Raw genomic sequence first — 25,314 nt, 5'->3', positions numbered from 1 at the left:
GCCCGATTAGACGCGCTTGCGCAGTCCGGTCTTCTCCCTTCTGAATGGGGCCGCTCGTGCCGGAGAGCTGCTCCTCGTAGCTCTGCCCCATCACGTGTGCCGATTCCAGCCAATCAGGAGGCTGGAATCGGCAATGGAACGCACAGAGCCCACGGTGCACCATGGGAGAAGACCTGCGGTCCACCGTGGGTGAAGATCCCGGCGGCTATCTTCGCAAGGTAAGTAAGAAGTCACCGGAGCGCGGGGATTCGGGTAAGTACTATCCTTTTTTTTTTTTTTTTTAAACCCCTGCATCGGGTTTGTCTCGCGCTGAACGGGGGGGCTATTGAAAAAAAAAAAAAAACGTTTCGGCGCGGGACAACCCCTTTAAAGTCTGCCCAGAGGAAAAAAATCTCAATGCATTATTTGCAGGGGCATCTGTATAGGCACGTGCTCATCATGCTACAGCTGTGTACTTGCAGTACACATAGGGGTGGGGACACTGTAATATAGTTCATCTATTCCCATCTTTGCAGAGTTTTCTTATAGACTGGCAACACAGCTCTATGGGGGCCCTCACACGAACAGATAATAATTGCAGAATCTGCGATCACTGTCTGTGCAGAGGATTCACAGCAAGATGCAGGCATTCAAAAGCATGAACTTTTGATTTTTCCTTCACACCTGCATTTTTTCAAAATACTTCACTGTAAGGGCAGTCTCACACAAGCCTATGCTACCAGGTTTTGCATGCGTAACACACAGCACCAATCTCACAATGATTTTTACACAGTGCCTCTCACACACAGCACAACAAATGTGCATGCAAAAAAGATTGCGACATACACTATATTGGTGCTTATTACGTGTGCATACACACTAAGATAGGTATTAGTGTATCTTGACACCACAAGTGGTGGAATCAAGATAGACGAGGGTAACGCCCCCTGTACCCGATTGGCTGCAGACTTGGAAGGGCTGCAGGTCCAGGCAGCCCACGAGCGATGTATGGGGAAATAATACAACAACTGCCGTTACAACCAGCCAGCCCCAGCAGCACAGTGGCGTAAAGTTACTTCTCGAGCGCCGGCAGTGACCCCGCGGCTCCCGCTTTAGCCAGGCAGCCCCAGCAGCACAGCGGCGTAAAGGTACTTTCCGACTGCCGGAGAGCCCATTCAACGCAGTGGGGGGGGGGGGAGCCCAGAGATCACTGTGACAGCCGTCGCCGCAATTACACTGCTGGAGAAGCACAGCAGGGAGCCGATACCGCGCCAGGGGAACACTGGCTACTTACACTGAGCCCGATAAGACCTTCTAAGACCTTGACATCTGCCTCCAATCAGGAGCTTGGGGTGTCAAACCCCTAGCTTCCAGTGTCGTCAAGATACACTAATACCATATGGGGATTGTCGGCACACAGAAAGTATATAGGTTATTGTGCACTTGTTGCATTCTCACCTGCGCGGGATATGCTCATGTGAGGGAGCCCTTAAAGGGAATTTTAAAAACTAACAAAACATACTTGGTAGTACTACAACCCATGGAATACCGTTAACATGTTATTTCTACTATATGGTAAAAAGTAAGGGGGGGAATGCAAAAAAATGCAGTTTTTGTGTTTTGTTTTTTTCTTTGCATTTCCCTAATTTTTTACTTTAAAACTAACATAGAAAATAAAAGACTCAATAATGGAGCCATCAAAAAATACACCTTGTCCCCAAAAAACAAGCTCAGATTTAGCTACAGTGATGGAAAAATAAAAAAGTTATGGCTTTTGCAATGAGATATTGAGAAATTAAAGAAATAAAAACACATTGTTTTTATGGTCCACAATTGGCTGCTCTATAAGGGTTTAAGAGCAAAAGTTTGATGTAAAAATTAAGAGGAAACCATGTGCCCAATATCACAAACACAAATGAACTATTAATTTAGTCTCTCATTTCTCACACGGATTGCCTAATAGGTCACAGTCACAGCCCTTCCCCTGCTTTGTATATTTCTGGCTAAAATATGTGCCAACGACAGCGTCCCTGACAAAATGACCCCCAGCGCCCTTCATTTTCACAATATCCCTGGTATTAGCCATCAAAGACCTCAACACCAGTCTAAGCCCTAAAGCTGCAATACTCATCCTCAACACGTTCCACGGCTCTTTATGTTGTCACATGTAATTTCTGCTTCCTACACCATTGGTGCAGGACAAACCTCCTCTGACCAAGCAGAAGTGATCTGCAACAGATGGCTTCTACTGGGTGAGAGGAGTACAGTCCTTATGCAGCGATACTCAGATTTGCAGGCTTTCCCCATTTAAACTTTATTTACTAAAACCCAAACCAATCCTTTAGTATATACATAATCAACATATGGAAATAGGTTAGCTAATTACTTCTTGGCTGAGAAGACCACTACATTCACAGTGAGAGAGAACAGCAAGATGAAATTACAGCAGAGATGTCAGTACTCGGATGACAGAAGAAAATGATAGGCAAGAGCTTCTTTTGCAATGTCACTGGTTTCTTGGAAAGTGTGATTGACAGTCACAACTGTGAGGTTTAGAGAATGCTTCAGTCACCCTTTCACACTCTCTACCATACATAGACTTAGGAATATATTTCTGTGGTGTTGCAGCTAGCAGGCAATATGACCTGGAAGCCAAGAATGAAGTATATTTTAGAGCCTCACAGCAAAAGCAAGATTTTGATAAAGGAGATTAAATTCAGTCTTAAATGTTATTGGTTGGAAAAAGGGGTAATCTGGGCAAAGACTAACATTTTAAAATCTAATGTACATCATCACAATACGTCATTTTGTAATAGGTTCACTGTGCCCGACTAGCTACTTTCTTCATTTTTTTTTATGTCACATGACCCTCCACCTGAGAAATATTTCCACCTCGTCTGACATCTAGTCCACATTTGTTACTTCCTCCCCTGTCCATAGCCCCCTGAGCAATGCATGATGGGAGGACAGGAGCGGAAGCACTGCGTTGTATTGCTCGTGTGCAGTTCAGAGTGACGGAAGGTCCCGTCTGCTTCAGCAGGCTTGCTCTTGCCCTCTCACTGAGGAAGAGGTTGGTGCTAGTAAGTTGTAGAACGTGTGATCTGTGGGCGGAGCTACAGTGCTGGCTGGTAAAAATGCTGGAAGTTGTAGGTAACAGTGTGTTGTTGTGTTTACTGCAGAAGCGATATCAGATGGATAGTTGAATGAGACGAAGAAGAGGGTCCAGATAAAAGTTATGGGTTTGCCGATACTTCGCTATATACCTCCTACATTTCAGCACTTTCAGAATTTTCGTTTTGTGCACAGAAACCCCCTTTAGCATTTATACCCAACCATAAAAGTAAGTAATAAATAGAAGATCACTTGGATACCCTCTGCTGGGATCCTCATGATTACTAGAGAAGAGTTTGGCTGTTTTCATCAGCTGATAGACTTTGAATTGAGCAGAAGCACACATGCTCAACTGCTGCTCCCCCATTCAACATCTCTTCACGCTGTTGTCATGCAATGAAGAAGTCTGTTCTAGTGTCCTGTGGGGCCCCAACAATCTTACGATTTCCATGTATCCTGTGTAAAGAGAGGATTAATTTTGTTTGTGGGAGAACCTCTTTTAAAAAAGGGGTTTACTCATATACTCTTTGCATCCTTGTCACTCCGAGATTTCTCAGATCCTCCCTGGTCACGTTCTCCCCATCTGTGGATGTCTGGTGGATGGAGTGTACCCTCTGTTTCCTGTGTCATGCCTGTGGGCACTACATATATGACAGCCTACCCTTGTGGTTGGGCTGTCTACACCATGCAGGTCTTCATTCTTTCCCTTTTATTTCCATTCTCTCTTTTGCCCGAGGCAAAGTTCTTTTTAACCCATTACAGTTTCCGTTGTTTGGTTCTATCCTTGGAGTCAGACAACCGTAAAACTGGCAATGCCAAATATAGCGCATGCTGGATGGAACCCACTGACCTTAATGTGGTTTATCCAGATTCTGTTATGCCTTCTGCTATTTTCCAAGATATCCATGCTGCATTTTAACAGAAATCTGCAAATAGAAGCTTTGATTCAGATGTGAATGAGCCCTAAGCAATGGGTCAATTATTAATGATATTGGCTTTGAATTTAAGGGGGTATGCTCATCTCGGGGACGCTATTTCAATGTGTTTAAAAATCACAAAAACTATGCATTCGTCCATAGGATGTTTATTTCCAAATGCTCTGTTCTTCAGATACTACAGCTATTTATTCCTCTGCCCTCTGGTGGTTTCCTGCTTATGGCCAGGAAAACAGACCACTCCTTTTATGGATCAAATTTAGATAAAAGAAGTGCACAAGTGTTGGCTTCCTCTGCTAATACTTCCCATACAGGGAGATAATTTTTTTTCTTCTGGCAACAAGCAGTAAACAATCAGACGTCAGAGGAATCAAAAGCTGCAATATCTGGGGAACGGAGAATTTTGGAAATAAACATCTTATGGACGAGTGCATGGTTTTGCGATTTCGAACACATTCAAATAGGATTCTTGAGTTGAGAATATCCCCTTTAGACTTGATGTTTAGTATTTAATAATAACTTGCATTAACTAATATGTTGACAAAAAGCCTTTGTGTCTTACCAATGTATTAAAACATGGTAATTAAGTAGGAGGATAAAGATTGCTATAATAATCATAAACTAAAATGAATGGTATAGAGTAGCTGCACATTCCTAGGAAAAATGCTGGAATATACAGTGCCTTGTGAAAATATGTACCCCCCCTTGATGTTTTCCTGTTTTGTTGGATTACAACCTGAGGTTAAAATGGTTTTTAATTTAAATTTTAAGTAATGGACCTAAAAAAAAAAATACTCAAATTGTGACAGTGGAATGAAAACAAAAAATCTAAAAACACATACAAATAAACAAGGCCTTACAAGGTGTAAGTGCATTTATATTCACCTGCTTTGCAAGTCCCATAGTTAGTTGAATAAGGTTTTCCTGTGTGCAAAGTGTCACATGATCTGTCACATGATGTCAATATAAATACATCAGCACAGAAAAGCCCCAGAGTGTGCCAACACAATTAAGCAAGGAACATGAATGCCAAGGAACTCTCCCAACAGGTCAGAGACAAAGCTGTGAAGAAGTGTTGCGTTCTATTAAAAAAAAATCTAAACATTAAACATCCCATGGAGCACTATTCAATCCATTGTAGGATAATAGAAAGAATATGACACAATCACAAACCTGACAAGAGAAGGCCACCCACTAAAACTCACAGATAGGATAGGGAGAGCATTACTCAAGAGATTTAATACAGAAACCAAAGATAATTCTGAAGGAGCTCCAAAGATCCATACTGGAGATGCAAGTATCTGTCCAAAGGACCACTATAAGCTGTACACTCCAATGAAAAGAGAGTCTCCCACAGCATGATGCTATCACCACCATCTTTCGATGTGGGATAGTGTTCTTGAGTTGATGCGAATTGTGCTGAATCAGTGCCAACAAATACTTCCATCTCACTACCCATTTACAAATGAATGTCATTTCAAAGCTTTTGAAACAACATAGGCCAGGCTCACAAAACTGTGCAATGACATGCGTACTTGTAGCGCTCCATCAATCCCCATGCACTACCTTGACGTGTATGTGCACGTAATAAGTGCAAAGATAGATCATGCTGCAATTTTTTTCCCATGAGTAGTACACATGAGTTGCCCAATACGGGTCATCGAGCTATTGGCATCGCGTGTCGCACGAGACACGCAATGACAATACGCCCACATGAAAGCAGCCTTAATGTATTCCAATACAATAGATACACCAATATCGACACACATGTATATCATATAATAAATAGTCTCTGGAAAAGAAAAGATGACTGTTCTATCATGCTGAAAAACATGTGTCATCAAGAGTGTCTTGATGCAATACTCAGCTTTCTCTGATTCATTCTGTACTGTAGGCCAAGTAAGGTCAAAAACTGTATGGCATTTAAATAAAGGGTAGAATAAGATTCATACAATAAAAAAAACAAAACACAATATGTTGTAAAACCTAAAAAATGTTAAGTTGATTAACAATTATTATAGATATTTTTACATCTACTTTGAAAATCACCAGTTCTAATGTTAGACGTTTGATAATTCTTCACAAAACATACATGCAAACATAATGGGGCACATTTACTATTGAAAATCCCAGTGTTTGCTTTTTGGTCTTGCCCGACAATGGGGCATAGCTTTGAAAAAAGGGGTGCGCCCTAAATGTGACATCATGAGCCAAAAACTGCAGCAAAATTTGGTGTAAACTAAGCTAGCTGATACGTGGTATAAAGTTAGTTTAGACAATCTAAAGATATGCCAGATTTAACAGCCAACATGAACCACTGTGATAAAACTGGCACATTTTAAGTTGCACTGTCTAACTATTAGAGGTTCTTCGTAAATCTGCCCTAATGAATTCATGTTTCAAATATTGTATATCGGCAACCTGCCTATGTTTTGAAGTGCTGGGAAGGCGCACACATCTGCACAGATTGTATGAGCATTATTACAAAGACTTAAAGGGGTTGTCTCGCGAAAGCAAGTGGGGTTAAGTACTTCTGTATGGCCATATTAACGCACTTGGTAATATACATCGTGCATTAAATATGAGCCATACAGAAGTTATTCACTTACCTGCTCCGTTGCTGGCGTCCGTCCCCGTTTCCATGGCTCCGTCTAATTTCGGTGTCTTCTTGCTTTTTTAGACGCGCTTGCGCAGATGGGTCTTCTCCCTTCGGCTCGGCACCATCGGCGTTTTGGCTCCGCCCCCTTCTACGCGTCATCGCGTAGCTCCGCCCGTCACATGTGCCGATTTCAGCCAATCAGGAGGCTGGAATCGGCACATGTGACGGGGCGGAGCTACGCGATGACGCGTACAAGGGGCGGAGCCAAAACGCCGATGGTGCCGAGCCGAAGGGAGAAGACCCATCTGCGCAAGCGCGTCTAAAAAAGCAAGAAGACACCGAAATTAGACGGAGCCATGGACACGGGGACGCCAGCAACGGAGCAGGTAAGTGAATAACTTCTGTATGGCTCATAATTAATGCACGATGTATATTACAAAGTGTATTAATATGGCCATACAGAAGTACTTAACCCCACTTGCTTTCGCGAGACAACCCCTTTAAGTTAAGATTTCCAAACAAACAACTATTAAAGGGGCTATCCAGGATTTGAAAACAAAAATGAATGGCCAAGTGTTTGCTGGGACCCCCGCTGATTGATTACTGATTACCTATCCTGGAGGACAGGTCATCAATAGTAAAGTTCCGGAGACCCCCCTTTAATTTAGAACCGAAAGATAGGAGCTATAAAGATAAACCATGGCAGGCATGTAAGTTTTCAGATTATCAATTTACAATAGCACAGTGTCATGTCCAACCTGGATGCACTGGATCTGTCACCTGCAGATCTCCCACAAATGCAAAACAACAAATGACAAAACAAGGAATAGAACCAAAATATAGGAAAGGACCCTGCCTGAAAGCAAGGTGATCGTCCCAATAAGGACGGCCCTTACTGCGTACCTCGGCCCCTAGTTGACCCTACATGGGAAAGAACACAAGAATACCAAAACTTGAAAAGAAAACAAATGCAATACTTAGCTTGAAATGCGTCGGGTAACAGAGCAATCCAGGACAAAGCTCTGACTGCAAACTCAGCCAGGGAGAGACTGACAATCAACAGCAGTTCAGCTCAGTATCCAGCTAGGTTAAATAGCCATGCTAATTACCTACAGGTGCGACTAAGCAAGTCACATGTAATACCACACCCACTGATCCAGAAGATGTAGAACAATCTTCAAAAACAGCACCAGACTTGTCAGCAAGGCAGCTATTCCAGCACCACCGTAAAAGTACCTCCCCTTTTAGAAGGGGTCCCAGGACCCTAAGGACCAGGTCGATTCTAATTCAGTCTGTGAACATTTTTCACAAGCCAATCCGCATGGACATCTGCCGTGGACCTAACTTCCAACACCGTTTGATTTTAATGTTCTTAGTTGACAACCACACCAGGTCTCCCATCAAGAAATTAGTCCCCTCGGAAAGAAACACCTCTAGGATAATGGAGAGGCATCAATAGCAGAGACAGGAATGGGTGAATCCAGAGATTTTACCTCTAACTCTAAACGTTTGACTATGGCTGCCTGCACACAGGCGGAAATCCCGCGGCGGGATTTCCGCCACTGAAAGCCTGCATAGGAGTGCATTACAATACGCACTCCTCTTCAGACAGCTGCGGTTTGGCCGCGCGAAATGTCGCGCGGCAAACAAACCGCGTTATGTCCTATTTCTGTGTGGGGCTCGCAGAGCCTCGCACAGAAACGTCACTCACCCGGCCGGCGGCTCCGGTCTGCGCATGCGCCGGCTGCCCGGCAGCCGGCACATGAAAGAGCCGGGGCCGCCGGGCGCGGGTGAGTACGCGCTCGTTCCTGCAGGCGCTCGGGTTGGGTCCCGCGGCGGATTCTCGCCGCCGGATCCGACTCGCCCGTCTGCAGGCGGCCTATGTCTCGATGGATTAGATTGACACCAGCTCTACAATCCAAAAAGATTGTGATTGGACCAATACCACCCCCAACGAGTATCTCAGCGGTAAGAACTAACCTGGAAGATGACATCGAAGCAAACTGTGGATGTAGAGGAACCTTCCCTCTAACCTCCAGGCCACCTAGTTTTCTGACTGCGACCTACGTCAAGGACAATTCTGCACAAAATGTCTAGTAGGATTGCAAAAAAAACCAAAACACTGTTCTCTGCCTTGAACCCTCTTCCCTCTACGGGCATTGCCAGCCAATGAAGCCAGTTACATGGGTTCCTGCCCATCAGTAGGCATGAAAGCAGAGGCAGAGAAAAGCTCATTATGGCCGCCTGCAGACGAGCGGGTCGGATCAGGCGGCGAGAATTCTCGCCGCGAGACCCGACCCGAGCGCCTGCAGAGACGAGCGTGTACTCACCCGCGCCTGGCGGCCCCGGCGCATGCGCAGACGGGAGCCGGCGGCCGGGTAAGTGACGTTTTTGTGCGAGGCTCTGCGAGCCCCGCACAAAAATAGGGAATACCGCGGTTTGTTTGCCGCGCGAGGTTTCGCGCGGCCGTCTGCATAGGAGTGCGTATTGTAATGCACTCCTATGCAGGCTTTGAGCAGCGGAAATCCCGCTGGAAATCCCGCCGCGGGATTTCCGCTCGTGTGCAGGCGGCCTATGCCTTTCTCTAACCCATCTACCTATTCTGATGGCTAAAGACATTGCCTTATCAAGACTTTGAGGAAGTGGATATACCACCAATAAGTCTTTAATTTTATCCACTAGACCACAATAAAACTGGCTTCGGGTCATTCCATTGAGTTTCTGTCACCCAACGGCGAAACACGGCGCAGAACTCCTCAATAGAAGAATCTCCCTGATGTAAGCCTCTGAGCTTTCCCTTTGTCAGTGAGACCCTATCGAGGTCGTCATAGGTTAGACCTAGGGCATTAAAGAACCACATAGGATAAAGCTTCAGAGAAGGGAGGCAAGGAAAAAGCCCACACCTGGAAATGACCATGCCAACCCTCTGTAGCTTGTTACCAGAGGACACAGGGCGTAACCTGAAATACAGTCTGCAAGATTCTTTAACCCCTTCCCGCTGCAGGGCGTAAGTTTACGTCCTGGCAGCCTGGTACTTCCCGCAACAGGACGAAAACTTACGTCCTGGAGATAGCGCGGGATCACATATGATCCCGCGCTATCCCGCAGCGGGAGCCGGCTGTCAGTCACAGCCGGCGTCCCGCTGCAACAGCGGGGGGGCATCGGAGATGCGCCCCCGCTGTTAACCCCTTCCCTGCCGCGATCTAAGTAGATCGCGGCAGGGAAAGAGTTCACAGAGGGAGCGGACTCCCTCTGTGTCTCCGGCCGGAACTCGATGTCATCGCGAGAGCCCGGCCTGTCACCATGGCAACAGGACGCCAGACACTGGCGTCCTGTATTGCCTATGCTTATGATCGCTGTATAAGCCTTATACCAGTGATCATCAGGGCAGTGGTTAAAGTCCCTCAGAGGGACACAAACAGTGTAAAAAAAAACAAAGATTTAAAAAAAGAATTAAAAAAAAAATGTAAAAAAAGAGTAAAAAACCCATTTTTTTATGCTTAATTTGGTATTGTCGCGTCCGTAACGACGCGTACAATAAGTTGCACATGCTTTTGACTGTGCACGGAAAAAAACGCTAAAAAACTGAGGCAAAATGCTAATTTTTAGCGTTTTGCCTGACTAAAAATGCAATAAAAGTGATCAAAAAAGCCGTATGTACCCCAAAATGGTACCAATAAAATCTACAGCTCGTCTCGCAAAAAATAAGCCCTCATAGAGTGCTGTACATCAAAAAATAAAAATGTTACAGGACTTTGAATGCAGCAATTTAGAAAAAAAAAAAAGATTACCCAGAAAAAGGGTTTTTATTGCAGAAAAGTGGGAAAACCTAAAAAAAATGTAAGAATTTTGGTATCGTTGTAACCGTACCGGTCCGCAGAAAAAATGGAATGTCTCATTTATGCTGCATGAGTACCGCTGTAGTAAAAAAAAAAAAAAAAAATCTATGGCAGAATTGATGCGTTTTCTCTCCCTGCTATCATTAAAAAAAAAAGTTTTACAATATAGTCTATGTACCCAAAAGTGGCACCGATAAAAACTACAGATCGCCACGCAAAAAACAAGCCCTCATACGGCCGCGTCGACGGAAAAATAAAAAAGTTATGACTTTTGATAAACGGAGAAGAAAATCCGCCAAAAATTGTTGCGTCCTTAAGCCCAAAATAGGCCGTGTCATGAAGGGGTTAAAACACACAAATGTCTGTCGGTCTCCAGAGAAACTATCAGGTAGCTAGAGTTTGGGCTTCTTACCTGAAGCCCTCAGGGTTGGTTGCTGCTGTTTTACCTCAGCCTATGTAGGAAAGAGAAAAAACACAAGAATACCAAAACTTGAAAAGATAAGAAACGAAGTAGTTTGAGATGCGGCAGGTAACTGAGCAATCCAGGACAAAGCTCTGACTGTAAGCTCAGCCAGGGAGAGACAGACAACAGCAGGTCAGCTCAGTATCCAGCCAGATTAAATAACCATGCTAATTACCCACAGGTGAATCTAAGCATACCACATCCACTGAGCCATCTCCAAAACCATCACATTTATATAGCGCATGCATATTACATAGCACTTTACATCACTTGCTATTGGGTTCTGTTACAACCTTTACAATGTTTTTGGAGTGTGGGAGGAAATTGGAGAATCTACAAAGTCAATGCATATGTCTTTGGTGGGATTTGAACCTGGGACTGAGTGATTAGCATGGCAGGATTTCTAAAACATAACAGTTTTAATAGAAGGTGCTTAGCTATTCCTCAGGGTATTGTCAAATAGAAAGGGGTTGTCTACTTTAGAGTTGGTAAAACATAGGGCTTTTTAAACAAGTACGCTTAACACTTTGAAGTCTCACTACATTTTCTATATAGTGAAATAATAAATTCAAGTCTTAATATGAGAGTCTGCAAAGGATAATCACAAGAATGAAAATCTGTGGTCTGCCTTTAAGTAGGTTTCAAAACTCTCACTTCCTGCCAGTGTTCAGCAATCTTATTTGCATTTCTTCAACTGAGTCACTGAGTAATCTGTAAAGCCAACAATGACTAATAAAAACCCTAATGATTGAAATATCAACTATCAATGAGTCAGAATTCATTTTTTAGTGATGAAAGTTGTTATAAATGCTTTAAACACATGCGCTAATGTATTATTTGTGCACAGATGTAGACAGCACGGACAGTTTGCGGTTTTTCTCCATAGACTGCATCCAAAAAAGCGATGATCATATACCATACCAAATGCAATTCTTTTAACCGCTTATGTCAAAAAGAAACCAGCTTTTCAATAAAATCGGATGTTCTTTCAAGAAAGAAGAAAAGGCTGATAATGCTGTTCATGAGCGTACGAAACCGAAAAACATTCATTGCCATGGCACTGTCTGTTCGGTTGACTTAGAAGACTTGCAGGCGCAAGGTTCATGTGTAAGTTATGTTTCAGTCTAGTGAAACCTCTAAGAAAATAAAACATGGATGCTTTATTTCAAAAACAGTGCCACACCTGTGCATGGCTTGTGTTTGGTATTGTAGTTCAGCCCACTAACGTGAACAGCGCTGTAATACCACACACACCATATAGGAGAGCTTTTTTGATTCTGCAGATACCTTTTAATATCATTGGCATTAAAGGGGTTGTCCCGCGGCAGCAAGTGGGTCTATACACTTCTGTATGGCCATATTAATGCACTTTGTAATGTACATTGTGCATTAATTATGAGCCATACAGAAGTTATAAAAAGTTTTATACTTACCTGCTCCGTTGCTGGCGTCCTCGTTCCCATGGAGCCGACTAATTTTCGCCCTCCGATGGCCAAATTAGCCGCGCTTGCGCAGTCCGGGTCTTCTTCTTTTCTGAATGGGGCTCCGTGTAGCTCCGCCCCGTCACGTGCCGATTCCAGCCAATCAGGAGGCTGGAATCGGCAATGGACCGCACAGAAGCCCTGCGGTCCATGGAGACAGAGGATCCCGGCGGCCATCTTCAGCAGGTGAGTATGAAGACGCCGGACCGCTGGGATTCAGGTAAGCGCTGTGCGGGTTGTTTTTTTAACCCCTGCATCGGGGTTGTCTCGCGCCGAACGGGGGGGGGGGGGGGTTAAAAAAAAAAAAAAACCCGTTTCGGCGCGGGACAACCCCTTTAAGAATATATTCCCTAATATTAAAAAAGTATTTAACATTAAAACACACTTAAGGAACAGCAACATAACATTTTTGGACTAGCATAGATTGTGATATACTAGTTATTAATTTGTACACAAAATTTGACCATGTATGAACGAGAATTAAATCTGGCAGCTCAACGCATCCAAAAGTCAATAGATTATTAGGCTATGTTCACACGTGGTGGAATTTACTACGGAGTATCCGCAGCAAACATTCCACAACAGTGCAAAATCCACATCAAAATTCGTACCATAATGTGTGGACTCTGATGCAGAAATCCCCAACTTATCTGAAGAAGCTGGATCCATACAGAATCTCCACTGCTACAAGTGACATGCTGCAAATTTAAAATCCGCACATCATGTCAATTTCTGCAAGGATTTTGTAAGGATTTTTTTCTGCAGCATGTGGATGAGATGTTCAAAATCTCATTCACTTTGCTGCCACTTCAAATGCTATGGCTGTTACGTGTGAACATGACCTTACTGTTCACACTACGGCAGTTCTCTTCTGAACACAGATTTGTCAAAATTTCCTACTGATTTCAGTCATTGGTCTGATCTCATCTAAGGAAAATATTACAAAATTAGAAAATCATGCTAAAAAGGTCCAATAATTATATAAAAGAAAGAAAAATGTCCAATATGGGAAAAATGAATAGAAGCTGATGTGGTGATCAGCTGATCACTATGGGTCTAGCTTCTCAAATCAATGCTGTGTCTGCTGGTGTACTGAACTATTACATGGCAGTCATTCAAATGAATGACCACCATACAATGTATATGGATGGGTCTGACCCAGCAGAGTGGGAGACACTCCATAGGCTTCTCTTGTCAGTCTAGTAGAGGGGGACTCCCCTTTATGACATGCATATGCCCTAGTGTGCCATATGACAGAAGGGGTTGTGGTCATGAGATAACACCATGTTTAATAGGGAACACACTAACCAATAAATGATAAGTTGGATAACGAAGACCAAAATAAATTTAAAAAACAGAAGATCATGAATTTATCAACAAGTAAATGCAAAATGTTGAAAGCTTAAAAACAGTGGATTACCTTTAAATGATGCCTCTCTCTATTAATATACATTTTCCAGAAATCACAGAAGAGTTATTCATGTGACACTCTGCCTTCATGCTGATGATAAACACGTCGGAAGGTCATTGTGAGAACATGGAAGACTTGGTTTTAAAGTCCGGATGTGACACTCCTTCAGCCTCTAAAAAGGAAAAAAAGTAGGGTTTGTGGCATGTTGGAAAATAGATCCATTAATGTGAAATTAATATCTATAGTTTGTTCATAATGTGATCAAGCTGCAAGAGGGATGCACAGAAGAAAACTCTATCCCCTCCAGCTACATCTAAAAGTATCGTATATGGTATTATTACTTATATTATAGTATTTTTATTACATTTATAGGGATAGATGGAAGGTGGGTTCTCAGAATCAATACCACTAGAAAAAGTACCTTTACACTGATGTATGAAATGCCATTTCTAATAAATTTGCCCCTATGTGTATAGACATTTTCTATCTCTTGCAACGTCACTAGTTAACATTTGTTAGAAAATCAATGGGCGAATATCACAGGTACTCAGCTGCCCAGAAAGACACAGTAAACTGCTAAACCAAGTAAAGAACTTTTGTTTCAAGTTCATAGAACATTGATATCATCATGAACTTCCCTTATGGAAACTCAAGATAATTTACATGAATCTATTCTGGACCCTTTTGTATACAGTTATACTTAAATTATTTCCATGCACTACTTCCTTTTATTACTCAGTTGACTAAATCATGATGGCAAAAACTACTGAAAACGTGTTCAAGCAGAAAGAAAGAGAAGAGACACAAACTATTTATTGCAGAATACAAATCACTGAGGGTGGGGGAAATACGAACACCTAAACTACTTTTCTATGATGCACTGAGTTGTGTACAGAAAAATATCATACACAAAACTGTAGAACAAATTACGCCTGAACGCACAAGGGGATTTTGTTTCTGAAACACAATACACTTCTGAAATAAAAGCACTAGCTGTAGAAAATAGGAATATTGTTTAAATATTGCAAAAACCTTAGAAAACGGTTTGGGTTTTATTTTTAAATATATATTAGAGCTTTCATGTTTCCACCTTTAAAGAAACTCAGGAAAATGAAGCCAGTGGGATGTATGAAGTTAGGAGTAGAATGCCTCCTTTAGCTCTGTACACAGGCTACACAAATTGTTGGTAACCAAATGCCTAGATAGTAAAAAATGTGGCTGAAAAAATTGCAAACAAAATTAGGTTTTGATATATTTTGCCCTCAGTTGGACACACTATAATCTTCCAATCTCATACACTAAGGCAAATTTCATAAGAAACCAAATTAAGCCATCAGTATGTTTGGGGGGGGGGGGGGGGGGTTGTTTAAATGTGGAAGGTCACTGAAGTACTCAGAGAAGACTCACTAAAAGAGAGAAAATACAAACTTTGAGCAGGTGGAACCAGGATTCAAACCCAGGACCACTGTGCTGCACGTCCACTAGGAGTCTAGCAATTAAAATATAGTGCAACGTTACAACATAGGCTCAGTTCACATCTGCGTTAGGGCTTCAGTCATAATTTCATTTCTTTGTTCAGCTTTTGGAGCAGAGAAACATAAATAAAATGGAACTAAATTGATAGTTTTTTCACCCATTAATTTCAATGCGGGGTTTTAAAAAAAAATGGGACAGAGGCTGTCAAACTCCTTTAAGGATAGGTGCACACAACTGGAAATGAACAGGATTAAGACGTCCCACAAGTTATTTCACGTGGACCACGAGTCCATGTGCATAGACTGTACGTGGTCCTTGTAATTAAAGTTACCCTATTGCTACCAATGGATTTTTGTGGACTACTGAGGTTTTTGAACATTTGCAGAGAGGAAAATAATGTTGCTGTAAATTGAAGAGAATGCCACCACTCCCCAAAGTAGGAAAGTTATATTTAGTCAGATTTGCTTCTCAGTTATGTAAAAAAGAAAGAAAATTACACATAGGAGCCGCTTCTAGCCTCACCTATGGTCTCTTTTCCCCTTGCCTTGTAGACTAAAGGCCCTCGCAGACAGAGTTGCCTCACCTTCTATATCAGTCTATAACCCATCTAGTTCATGTCTATTGTACTTGTTTTTTCCTTTACTAATACCCTTTCCATATGTACAGCACCCTGGAATTAATGGCGCCTTATAAAAACTATCCATCTTTGCATACACACATAACACAGTAGATATGCTTTTAGTTGCTAGGGTACAATAAGGCACTTGATGGACTTCTCTGCAGCTGGCATCACTCGACACTTTGGCATTGAAGGTCACTACACACAGATAGGATGGAGGACATTTCATTTATCACCGCTCAGACATTTTACATTTAGAAATTCCTTCATTTCATAGAGTAGAAAGTCAACACAGTAATCCAAAGAGTAAACAAGCCACATCCTTCTGAAACCTGAGCGCACCGCTTCATTACAAAGGAGCTTTCTCCTTTAATATTCACACTCACCAAAATGTCAACACATCACATGTTGTGAACTTGCTATACTCGCTAGTCATGTTGCGTCACTAGATAACAAGTTAGTTGTTAGTTGCCTAAGGTCGCCTGCAGATGGCCGGGTTGGATCCCGCTGCGAGAATTCCCGCAGCGGCACCCGACCCAAGCCCCTGCCGGGACCAGTGCGGCACTCACCTCTCCTGTGGCTCTAGCTCGTTGATGTGCTAGCTGCCGGCCAGCCAGCGCATGCGCAGAGCAGAGTCGGGGCGCCGGGAGAGAGATTTCTATGCGGGCCTCTGCGAGACCCGCACAGAAATAGAGCATGCCGCGATTTGTTTTCCGCGTGTATTTTCACGCAGACAAACCCCGGCCGTCTGCATAGGATTGCGTTTTGCAATGCAATCCTATGCAGGCGTCCAGGGGCGGAAATTCTGCGGGAAATCCCGCGGCAGAATTTCCGCCCGTGTGCAAGGGGCCTAAAAGGCGTACATGAAATTAACATTTTAAGAATTCTATGAACTTCAGTTGGTAATTTGGGTGCCATTACACCACAGCATTTACCACTAATATTTACATGCATCTTCAGCCGGTAATTAGTGGTGAATTGTGAGCATTACCCGTGGCTGCTAATGCTCCTGTAACATACCCTTAGGGCTCAATCATACAAGTGTAAATACGCAGCATATTAGGGGTGTATTCGTTACTTGCGTAGTACGCAGTGAATAGAATCCACTGAAAAAAAAACAACAAGCAGCATGTCTTACTGAAATCATTGGGCATGCATAAATATGCAGGTAATACGCAGAGAATTCAATGGGATGATATTTTTTACGAGCAGGGTATCAGCGTATTTTGGTCCGTGAATAGGACCGAAATAGGCAATACGGTCGTATGAATGAGCCGTTAGTGTCATCTAGTGTAACAGGATGGTATTTCAGCATTGTTGACTATTGCTAATGCATCAAGTCATACCTGTCTGCAAATTGAGTATTTCTAAACTTCAGTCCTGAAGTACACCCGACAAATTAGGATTTGAAGATATTGTATAGAAAAAAGCGACAATTTTTGGAGGCACTGATAATGATTACATTCCCTGTGCAATATTAAGGAAATCCTGAAAACATAACTTTGCTGGAGGTGTTTGAGGACAAGTGTGGAGAAATAAAATCAGTTTGATATGCTACACTCACAATGACTGAACAAGAATGAGAAAGCAAGCATCACATCCGTAGTTAAAATCTTTATTTTCTATTCCATCTAATATAAAAAGGAAGATCACAGCCAGTGTCAGTACAGTACATATGAAAGACATATAGGCAGAAGTTGCTGTATTTACATCGGCGCTAGCGAGTGCAACTCGGATCGCACAGCACATTGTCCGTGTGCTGTAGGAGACACCGCTCATTATAGGTCCTATTCTCGTGCATGAATTGCATGAAAATAGGACATGTTCTAGTTTTCCATCCTGTACCACAAGTGGAAAAATGCCTGTGTAAGTTAATGCATTGAAAACAATGGGTTAAGATATCATGCGAGTTCTGTGTGTCGCACAAATGCACAGAGCGCGTGTGATTTTGACACCCGTGTAAATAAGCCCTAAATATTTCAGGCCTGTACGTCCTTAATCACGCCCACAGGCAACCCATGTTTTTGGAAAATATTTATATTCTAAACTGAACACACCATCCATCAGAGGACACAGAAACAGAAGCAAATACATGGAGCAATGAAGCTATATCTAATAATGCATCACTGTAATCTTATTTGCTCACAAAATTAAGGGAAAAGGTCATCTGTAGCCCAAAATAGTACCAATAAAAACTATGTGGCTGTGTTTGGGCTTGAGTTTTGGAGTGTGAGCTGTGGTTTTTATTGGTACTGTTTTAGCACATATAATTTTGATTTTACTTCATTATTGCATTTTTTATAGCCCAATATAATGAAATGGAAGCAGCATCCAAGGGAATTGTTGCAAACGTAGAAAACTTTAATCCATCCAACATCAATAGCACAACGTTTCAACCACCAAGTTGCTGTGGTCTTTGTCAAGTGATCTAGGTTCCAGATCCAGTGACGGAAGCGCGCAAATCACTGCCTTCATTGATTCCACCCTCCTAATTCAGAGGTATAGTGTATGCTGTTGTCACTGCTTGACTGAATATCATATTGCATTTTTTATAGAGTTTACTGTGCTGGGAAAATAATATGATATTTTTCACTTTTACGGAAACGGATTTATTTTTTTTCATTGTTTTGTTTTTGTTTTATCTAATAAATGGAAAAGGGGGTTGAGCTTTAAATTTCAGATTAATTTTATTAAACTTTTTTTTATACACAATTTTTTAATCCCACTAGGGGATTTTACCAAGTAATTGCTTAATTGTCTATTGCAGTGTATTGCGCCTGTCAGTATTATCATATTCAGACCTTTCTTCCGGCAGAGCCCAAGGCTGGGGCTATATGGGGACTTTGTCCCTGGCACTCTGCATCATAAGTAATGTAAATGAATGTGGTAGAATTGTGACTCGCTAGTTGACTCAACCAGACAGCCGCAAAAAATTTAAACCTACTAGATTTCTTGTGACTGTCCGGTCTCATCTGAGGCAATGTGAGGTGTAAGGCGACCAAATACACTTACATTATTTGTAAAGCAGTCAGGGCGAGTGGCAGTTGTATACCAGAGCCAGCACCTACTGCATATGCCACTGCACTCTGTAAACTCCCCTGCAACATCTTATGTACATGTACATCAGATAACAGGAAGCAGTTAAGATATCACCGCTGAAAGAAAAAAAACTAAGATTGTTGTGTCAATTATATTTCTGTCAGTCCCAATGTCCACAGGTGGATCTGACTTGCCGCCCATAGGGATACATGGCTGTCCGCAAGTAAAATAAAGCACACACATTTAATTTGCGGACCTCTTGGTCTGGAAAAAAAAAAAAGTAGCATGCTCCATTTCACTGCAGATCCTGCACGGATGGCTTCCATTGAAGTCAAAGGAAGCCGTCTGCAATTGAATTGCGAACGGGCCGCGAAATTCCCAGGAAAGCAGGAGTTTCAAAAAATTAAAAAACCTCCACTGCACACATGTGCCGGCGCTTCCACACACATCCGCAGCGAATAAGAGAGAAGACCCACAAAAGACCTGGACGGGTAAGTTGAAGCCCTGCAGTGTCCTCTGCCATGAGCAGCGTCAGAATCCGTTGCGGTCTCCCACATGCGGAATCCGATCAGCCCGTGGACATGAGGCCTTAAAAGGATGCTCTTACCAAACATAGCTCATATTGTTATGGTGCAGATGTTTAAGAAAAGTAAGCCCTTGGGAGCACCTGTGCAAGTGGTGCGAAAATTAAATTGGCCAAACTCTCCTATTGAGTCAGATCTGCCAAGAGGGTTAATGTGGTAGTAACTTCTACTTATGTAAACGCCATACAAAATTTGGTAGTCTATGCAAAAAAAACGCGCTTGGTGCGTGCAACTAACCAAAATTACACAAAGAACTAATGCCTGATTAGAAGTTATGGGGATGGTTGGAGGCTGCAGACGCACATGTGGAGTTTCGTGACAAAGGGCATCTTATAGCCACCACAAAACAAGGGCTCTATTTGGTGCCAGATTTGCTTTGAAGGGAAGGTAACTATATTTTTAGCACATCATTTAAAAAATTATCTACATTCAGGTGTTGCCTTTCATTGTAATCCTGCCTGTGATGTGATGTCTGCTGAAAAGTGGTTTCTAGTGTCAGTTCCCGCGGCCAGAGTGAAAATTGTATTAAAAAAATAAAAATACAGTGATCCCTCGTCTATCGCGGGGGTTATATTCCAGAGACTCCGGCGATACGTGAAAATCCGCAAAGTAGCGGCATTATATTTACACTAATGAATCTGTCGGGTGAACTGCCAAACAATCGCAAAAGTGAACAAACAGACCAATGCTATGATTAGTAAGTCAATCCGATACAGAACACAATCCATCAGCCAATAGTGTGCAGTGTACAATCTCGCATTTGCAAGCACTAGTGGTGTATTGTATTTCCTGTATGTACCTCAAAATTCCGCGATATAGTGAAGAACAAAGCTAAAAGAGAATTATATATGGTCTAAAAATCCGCGATGCAGTGAAGCTGCAATCATTGAACCACTATATAGCGGGAAATCACTGTACTGCAAATAGTGACATAAAAAATAAGAAAAAAATAAAATAAATTTGAGGTTTCATGTTAAACATTTTTAGCAATAGAGGTTTTTTCTAATGACACATTCCATAAAGACAACCTGGGTTAGTTGGCTTAAACACATCCCACAGTCTAGAATAACTTTAAAACTTTTGCTTCTTGAGTCTGATTTGTACAGATCTTCCATAATTACAGCCATTGTAAAGCACCTATCCATGTAATTAAGTCAGCATTTTAATACCCTCAGCAAGGCTCTGTTCACATCTGCGTCAGCACTACTGTTCCTAACTGAAGCCACAGTGCTGTGACAGATTCATCACACGATGGACACCAGTGGTGCCCAATGGACCCTACTGAATCATGTGGTCCGTCTGTTTTCGCTGAGGAGGTCTGTTGTTTTATCTACGTGCATTCATATTTTTCCCATCAAAAACTTTATCTCCCAGCAGAGCCTTAAATGTACGGTAGATGTGACCAGAGCCTAAAATGCTCCTTATCTTAATGGTTTCTGCTTTTCAAAGAATTATTTTAGGTAATGTGATGATTCTATGTTCATTGAAAGACTATTCACATTACAATTAGGCCGAGTATGTAATAGTATTATTTAAATAGTTTAAATTGTAAAAAGTACATATTTTATTTATAGTAAAAAGAAACGGGCAATTTGCATTGGATACATATGAATCCAGACATTAGTAGAAAGTAAGCTAAAAGGAAAAAAGTTAAAGGGGTTGTCCCGCGCCGAAACGGGCTTTTTTTTTTTTTTCAAACCCCCCCCCCGTTCGGCGCGAGACAACCCCGATGCAGGGGTTAAAAAAGAACACCGGACAGCGCTTACCTGAATCCCCGCGCTCCGGTGACTTCTTACTTACCTGATGAAGATGGCCGCGGGGATCTTCTCACTCGGTGGACCGCAGGGCTTCTGTGCGGTCCATTGCCGATTCCAGCCTCCTGATTGGCTGGAATCGGCACGTGACGGGGCGGAGCTACACGGAGCTACACGGAGCCCCATTCAGAAAAGAAGAAGACCCGGACTGCGCAAGCGCGGCTAATTTGGCCATTAGACGGCGAAAATTAGTCGGCTCCATGGAAACGAGGACACTAGCAACGGAGCAGGTAAGTGAAAAACTTCTTATAACTTCTGTATGGCTCATAATTAATGCACAATGTACATTACAAAGTGCATTAATATGGCCATACAGAAGTGTATAGACCCACTTGCTGCCGCGGGACAACCCCTTTAAGCAAGAGCTTTCTAAAATGACAATACCCACTTATGTGATTTTAATACACAATTAGCAAGGTGACTTTGGCATCTGGTACTATATTCATAAGCAATCATTCATAAAAAAGGACTGTGACCTTAACACATAGCTATAGCAAAAGATAAAATTCCTTTGGATAATGGTCTGATAAGAAGCAGAAAGCTGGCTTCAAAGGACATATGTCATCATGTTAGTTGTAAATGCAAGAATAAAGATCAACTCTGGAGTCAATTAGCTTACAGTCACTAAGAGTACCTAGTCCTAAGCAGAGTTGATAAAGAAATAGTCTGCAGTCTACCAACTTTTACTAGAAAGCACTCCATGAGGCTGCTTCATCAGCTCCTAGGAATCTAACTAAAAATGAGCAATGGGGTAGCATGACTCAGACACGTCTAAAGAGCATTATCATTTCTCAAAGGCCTCCATAAGGATTATTAGTAGAGATGAGCGAGCACCAAAATGCTCGGGTGCTCGTTACTCGGGACGAAATTTTCGCAATGCCATTCAATGACATCATTGTCATTGGCTGTGATTGGCTGAAGGCACGTGTGTTTTCTGGAGGCGGGGATTTCAAGCCCTGCGTCCAGAAAGCAATGCTCTGCCGGGGACCAGGAGGGAGCGACAGCCTGCAGCAGCGCCGCAGAACGCCGGGGGAAGTGAGTAATGATTTTTATTCTTTGCTCCGCTGTATTCCGGGCGTATAAGGTGACAGTTGGGGGGTCGTCTTATACGCCCCGTCGCCTTATACGCCGATATACACTACCGTTCAAAAGTTTGGGGTCACATTGAAATGTCCTTATTTTTGAAGGAAAAGCACTGTACTTTTCAATGAAGATAACTTTAAACTAGTCCTAACTGTAAACAAATGCACTCTATACATTGCTAATGTGGTAAATGACTATTCTAGCTGCAAATGTCTGGTTTTTTGTGCAATATCTACAAAGGTGTATAGAGGCTCATTTCCAGCAACTATCACTCCAGTGTTCTAATGGTACAATGTGTTTGCTCATTGGCTCAGAAGGCTAATTGATGATTAGAAAACCCTTGTGCAATCATGTTCACACATCTGAAAACAGTCTAGCTCGTTACAGAAGCTACAAAACTGACCTTCCTGTGAGCAGATTGAGTTTCTGGAGCATCACATTTGTGGGGCCAATTAAACGCTCAAAATGGCCAGAAAAAGAGAACTTTCATCTGAAACTCGACAGTCTATTCTTGTTCTTAGAAATGAAGGCTATTCCATGCGAGAAATTGCTAAGAAATTGAAGATTTCCTACAACGGTGTGTACTACTCCCTTCAGAGGACAGCACAAACAGGCTCTAACCAGAGTAGAAAAAGAAGTGGGAGGCCGTGTTGCACAACTAAGCAAGAAGATAAGCACATTAGAGTCTCTAGTTTGAGAAACAGACAAAGTAAAAGAGAAAAATAGGCAGCAGAGTCCAGATCTTCAGGTGCAATAAAGACTTATATTTCCATCAGAACATCACATCATCATGAAATACAGCGACGTTTCGACCGTTACATAGATGGTCTTTGTCAAGCTTGACAAAGACCATCTATGTAACGGTCGAAACGTCGCTGTATTTCATGATGATGTGATGTTCTGATGGAAATATAAGTCTTTATTGCACCTGAAGATCTGGACTCTGCTGCCTATTTTTCTCTTTTACTTTGTCTGAATCTATGGGATTAGGATTCAATCCCAGTTCGGCGTGCAGGACACTACATGTGGAAGAAACCCCCCCCTTATGGGTTATGGTGAGTGCTGCTGAAAAGAATTTTCCTTTATCTGTCTAGTTTGAGAAACAGACGCCTCACAGGTACCCAACTGGCATCTTCATTAAATAGTACCCGCAAAACACCAGTGTCAACATCTACAGTGAAGAGGCGGCTGCGGGATTTTGGGCTTCAGGGCAGAGTGGCAAAGAAAAAGCCATATCTGAGACTGGCCAATAAAAGAAAAAGATTAAGATGGGCAAAAGAACACAGACATTGGACAGAGGAAGACTGGAAAAAAGTGTTGTGGACGGATGAATCCAAGTTTGAGGTGTTTGGATCACAAAGAAGAACGTTTGTGAGACGCAGAACAAATGAAAAGATGCTGGAAGAATGCCTGACGCCATCTGTTAAGCATGGTGGAGGTAATGTGATGGTCTGGGGTTGCTTTGGTGCTGGTAAGGTGGGAGATTTGTACAGGGTAAAAGGGATTCTGAATAAGGAAGGCTATCACTCCATTTTGCAACGCCATGCCATACCCAGTGGACAGCGCTTGATTGGAACCAATTTCATCCTACAACAGGACAATGACCCTAAACACACCTCCAAATTGTGCAAGAACTATTTACAGCAGAAGCAGGCAGCTGGTATTCTATCGGTAATGGAGTGGCCAGCGCAGTCACCAGATCTGAACCCCATTGAGCTGTTGTGGGAGCAGCTTGACCGTATGGTACGCCAGAAGTGCCCATCCAACCAATCCAACTTGTGGGAGATGCTTCTAGAAGCGTGGGGTGCAATTTCACAAGCTTACCTCAACAAATTAACAGCTAGAATGTCAAAGGTGTGCAATGCTGTAATTGCTGCAAAAGGAGGATTCTTTGACGAAAGCAAAGTTTGATGTAAAAACAATGTTATTTCAAATACAAATCATTATTTCTAACCTTGTCAATGTCTTGACTCTATTTTCTATTCATTTCACAACGCATGGTGGTGAATAAGTGTGACTTTTCATGGAAAACACAAAATTGTTTGGGTGACCCCAAACTTTTGAACGGTAGTGTATACGGTATATATTTTTATTGTAACACATTTCTGGATGAATTGCAGGGAAGGGCTTATATATTTAAGCCCTTCCCGACAATTCATCCCGCGATCGCCGGCAGCCCATTGCTTTCAGTGGAACCTGCTGTATTGCCGGCTCCATTGAATTCAATGGGCAAACATCGTTCTTCTCTGCCACAGCTGTTACAGCTGTGGCAGAGAAGAATGATTTGTCTTCTAGATGTTCTCAATGGGGTCGGCGCTGCTGCCGCCGGCCCCATTGAGCGCATATAGAGAAGAGAACAGGAATCGCAGATCGCACATAGGTGCGATCTGCGATTTCTATGGCCTAAGAAAGACCGTTGGGGTTATTGAAGCCTAAAATCACTCCTAACGCTCTCCCTATAGCAGCTCTGGCATCAACAGCACTTTCCCTGATCTCTGTCAGAATGCATCTGTGGCGAGCCGCGGGCGGGCAGATTTTAATACTCGGGTAACACCTAATCTCGCCAGCCACTCACTGCAGGGGGGTGGTATAGGGCTTGAACGTCGCAGGGGGAAGTTGTAATGCCTTCCCTGTCTTTCTATTGGCCAGAAAAGCGCGCAAATTTCTCAGGGAAGAAAATGAAAGTGACTCGAACATCGCGTGGTACTCGTCTCGAGTAACGAGCATCTCAAACACCCTAATACTTGAACGAGTATCAAGCTCGGACGAGTATGCTCGCTCATCTCTAATTATTAGTCCACTTCATCCGTTCTAAGCATGATACAGACAATATGCTGCATCAATAAATATTCATGTTCACTACTGTCCACTATTTAACACA

The 25,314-nt window shown here is 42.6% G+C and overlaps 1 protein-coding gene across 1 annotated transcript in view; it reads right to left on the bottom strand.

Annotated features, from left to right (window-relative positions):
- The window catches only part of BACH2 (BTB domain and CNC homolog 2), a 412,122-nt gene that overhangs the window by 223,099 nt on the left and 163,709 nt on the right, over positions 1-25,314 (bottom strand). Inside the window, exons 3-4 of the mRNA XM_066608426.1 lie at positions 13,828-13,990; positions 3,941-4,016 (exon numbers count right to left, since the gene is read on the bottom strand). Coding sequence (XP_066464523.1) covers positions 3,941-3,997 — 57 coding nt within the window. The 5' untranslated portion in view covers positions 3,998-4,016; positions 13,828-13,990. The remainder of the gene's footprint in view (positions 1-3,940; positions 4,017-13,827; positions 13,991-25,314) is intronic.

Source organism: Eleutherodactylus coqui, chromosome 1, assembly GCF_035609145.1.
Source record: "Eleutherodactylus coqui strain aEleCoq1 chromosome 1, aEleCoq1.hap1, whole genome shotgun sequence".
Classification (NCBI taxonomy): domain Eukaryota; kingdom Metazoa; phylum Chordata; class Amphibia; order Anura; family Eleutherodactylidae; genus Eleutherodactylus; species Eleutherodactylus coqui.
This window is presented reverse-complemented; position numbering and strand designations above follow the sequence as displayed.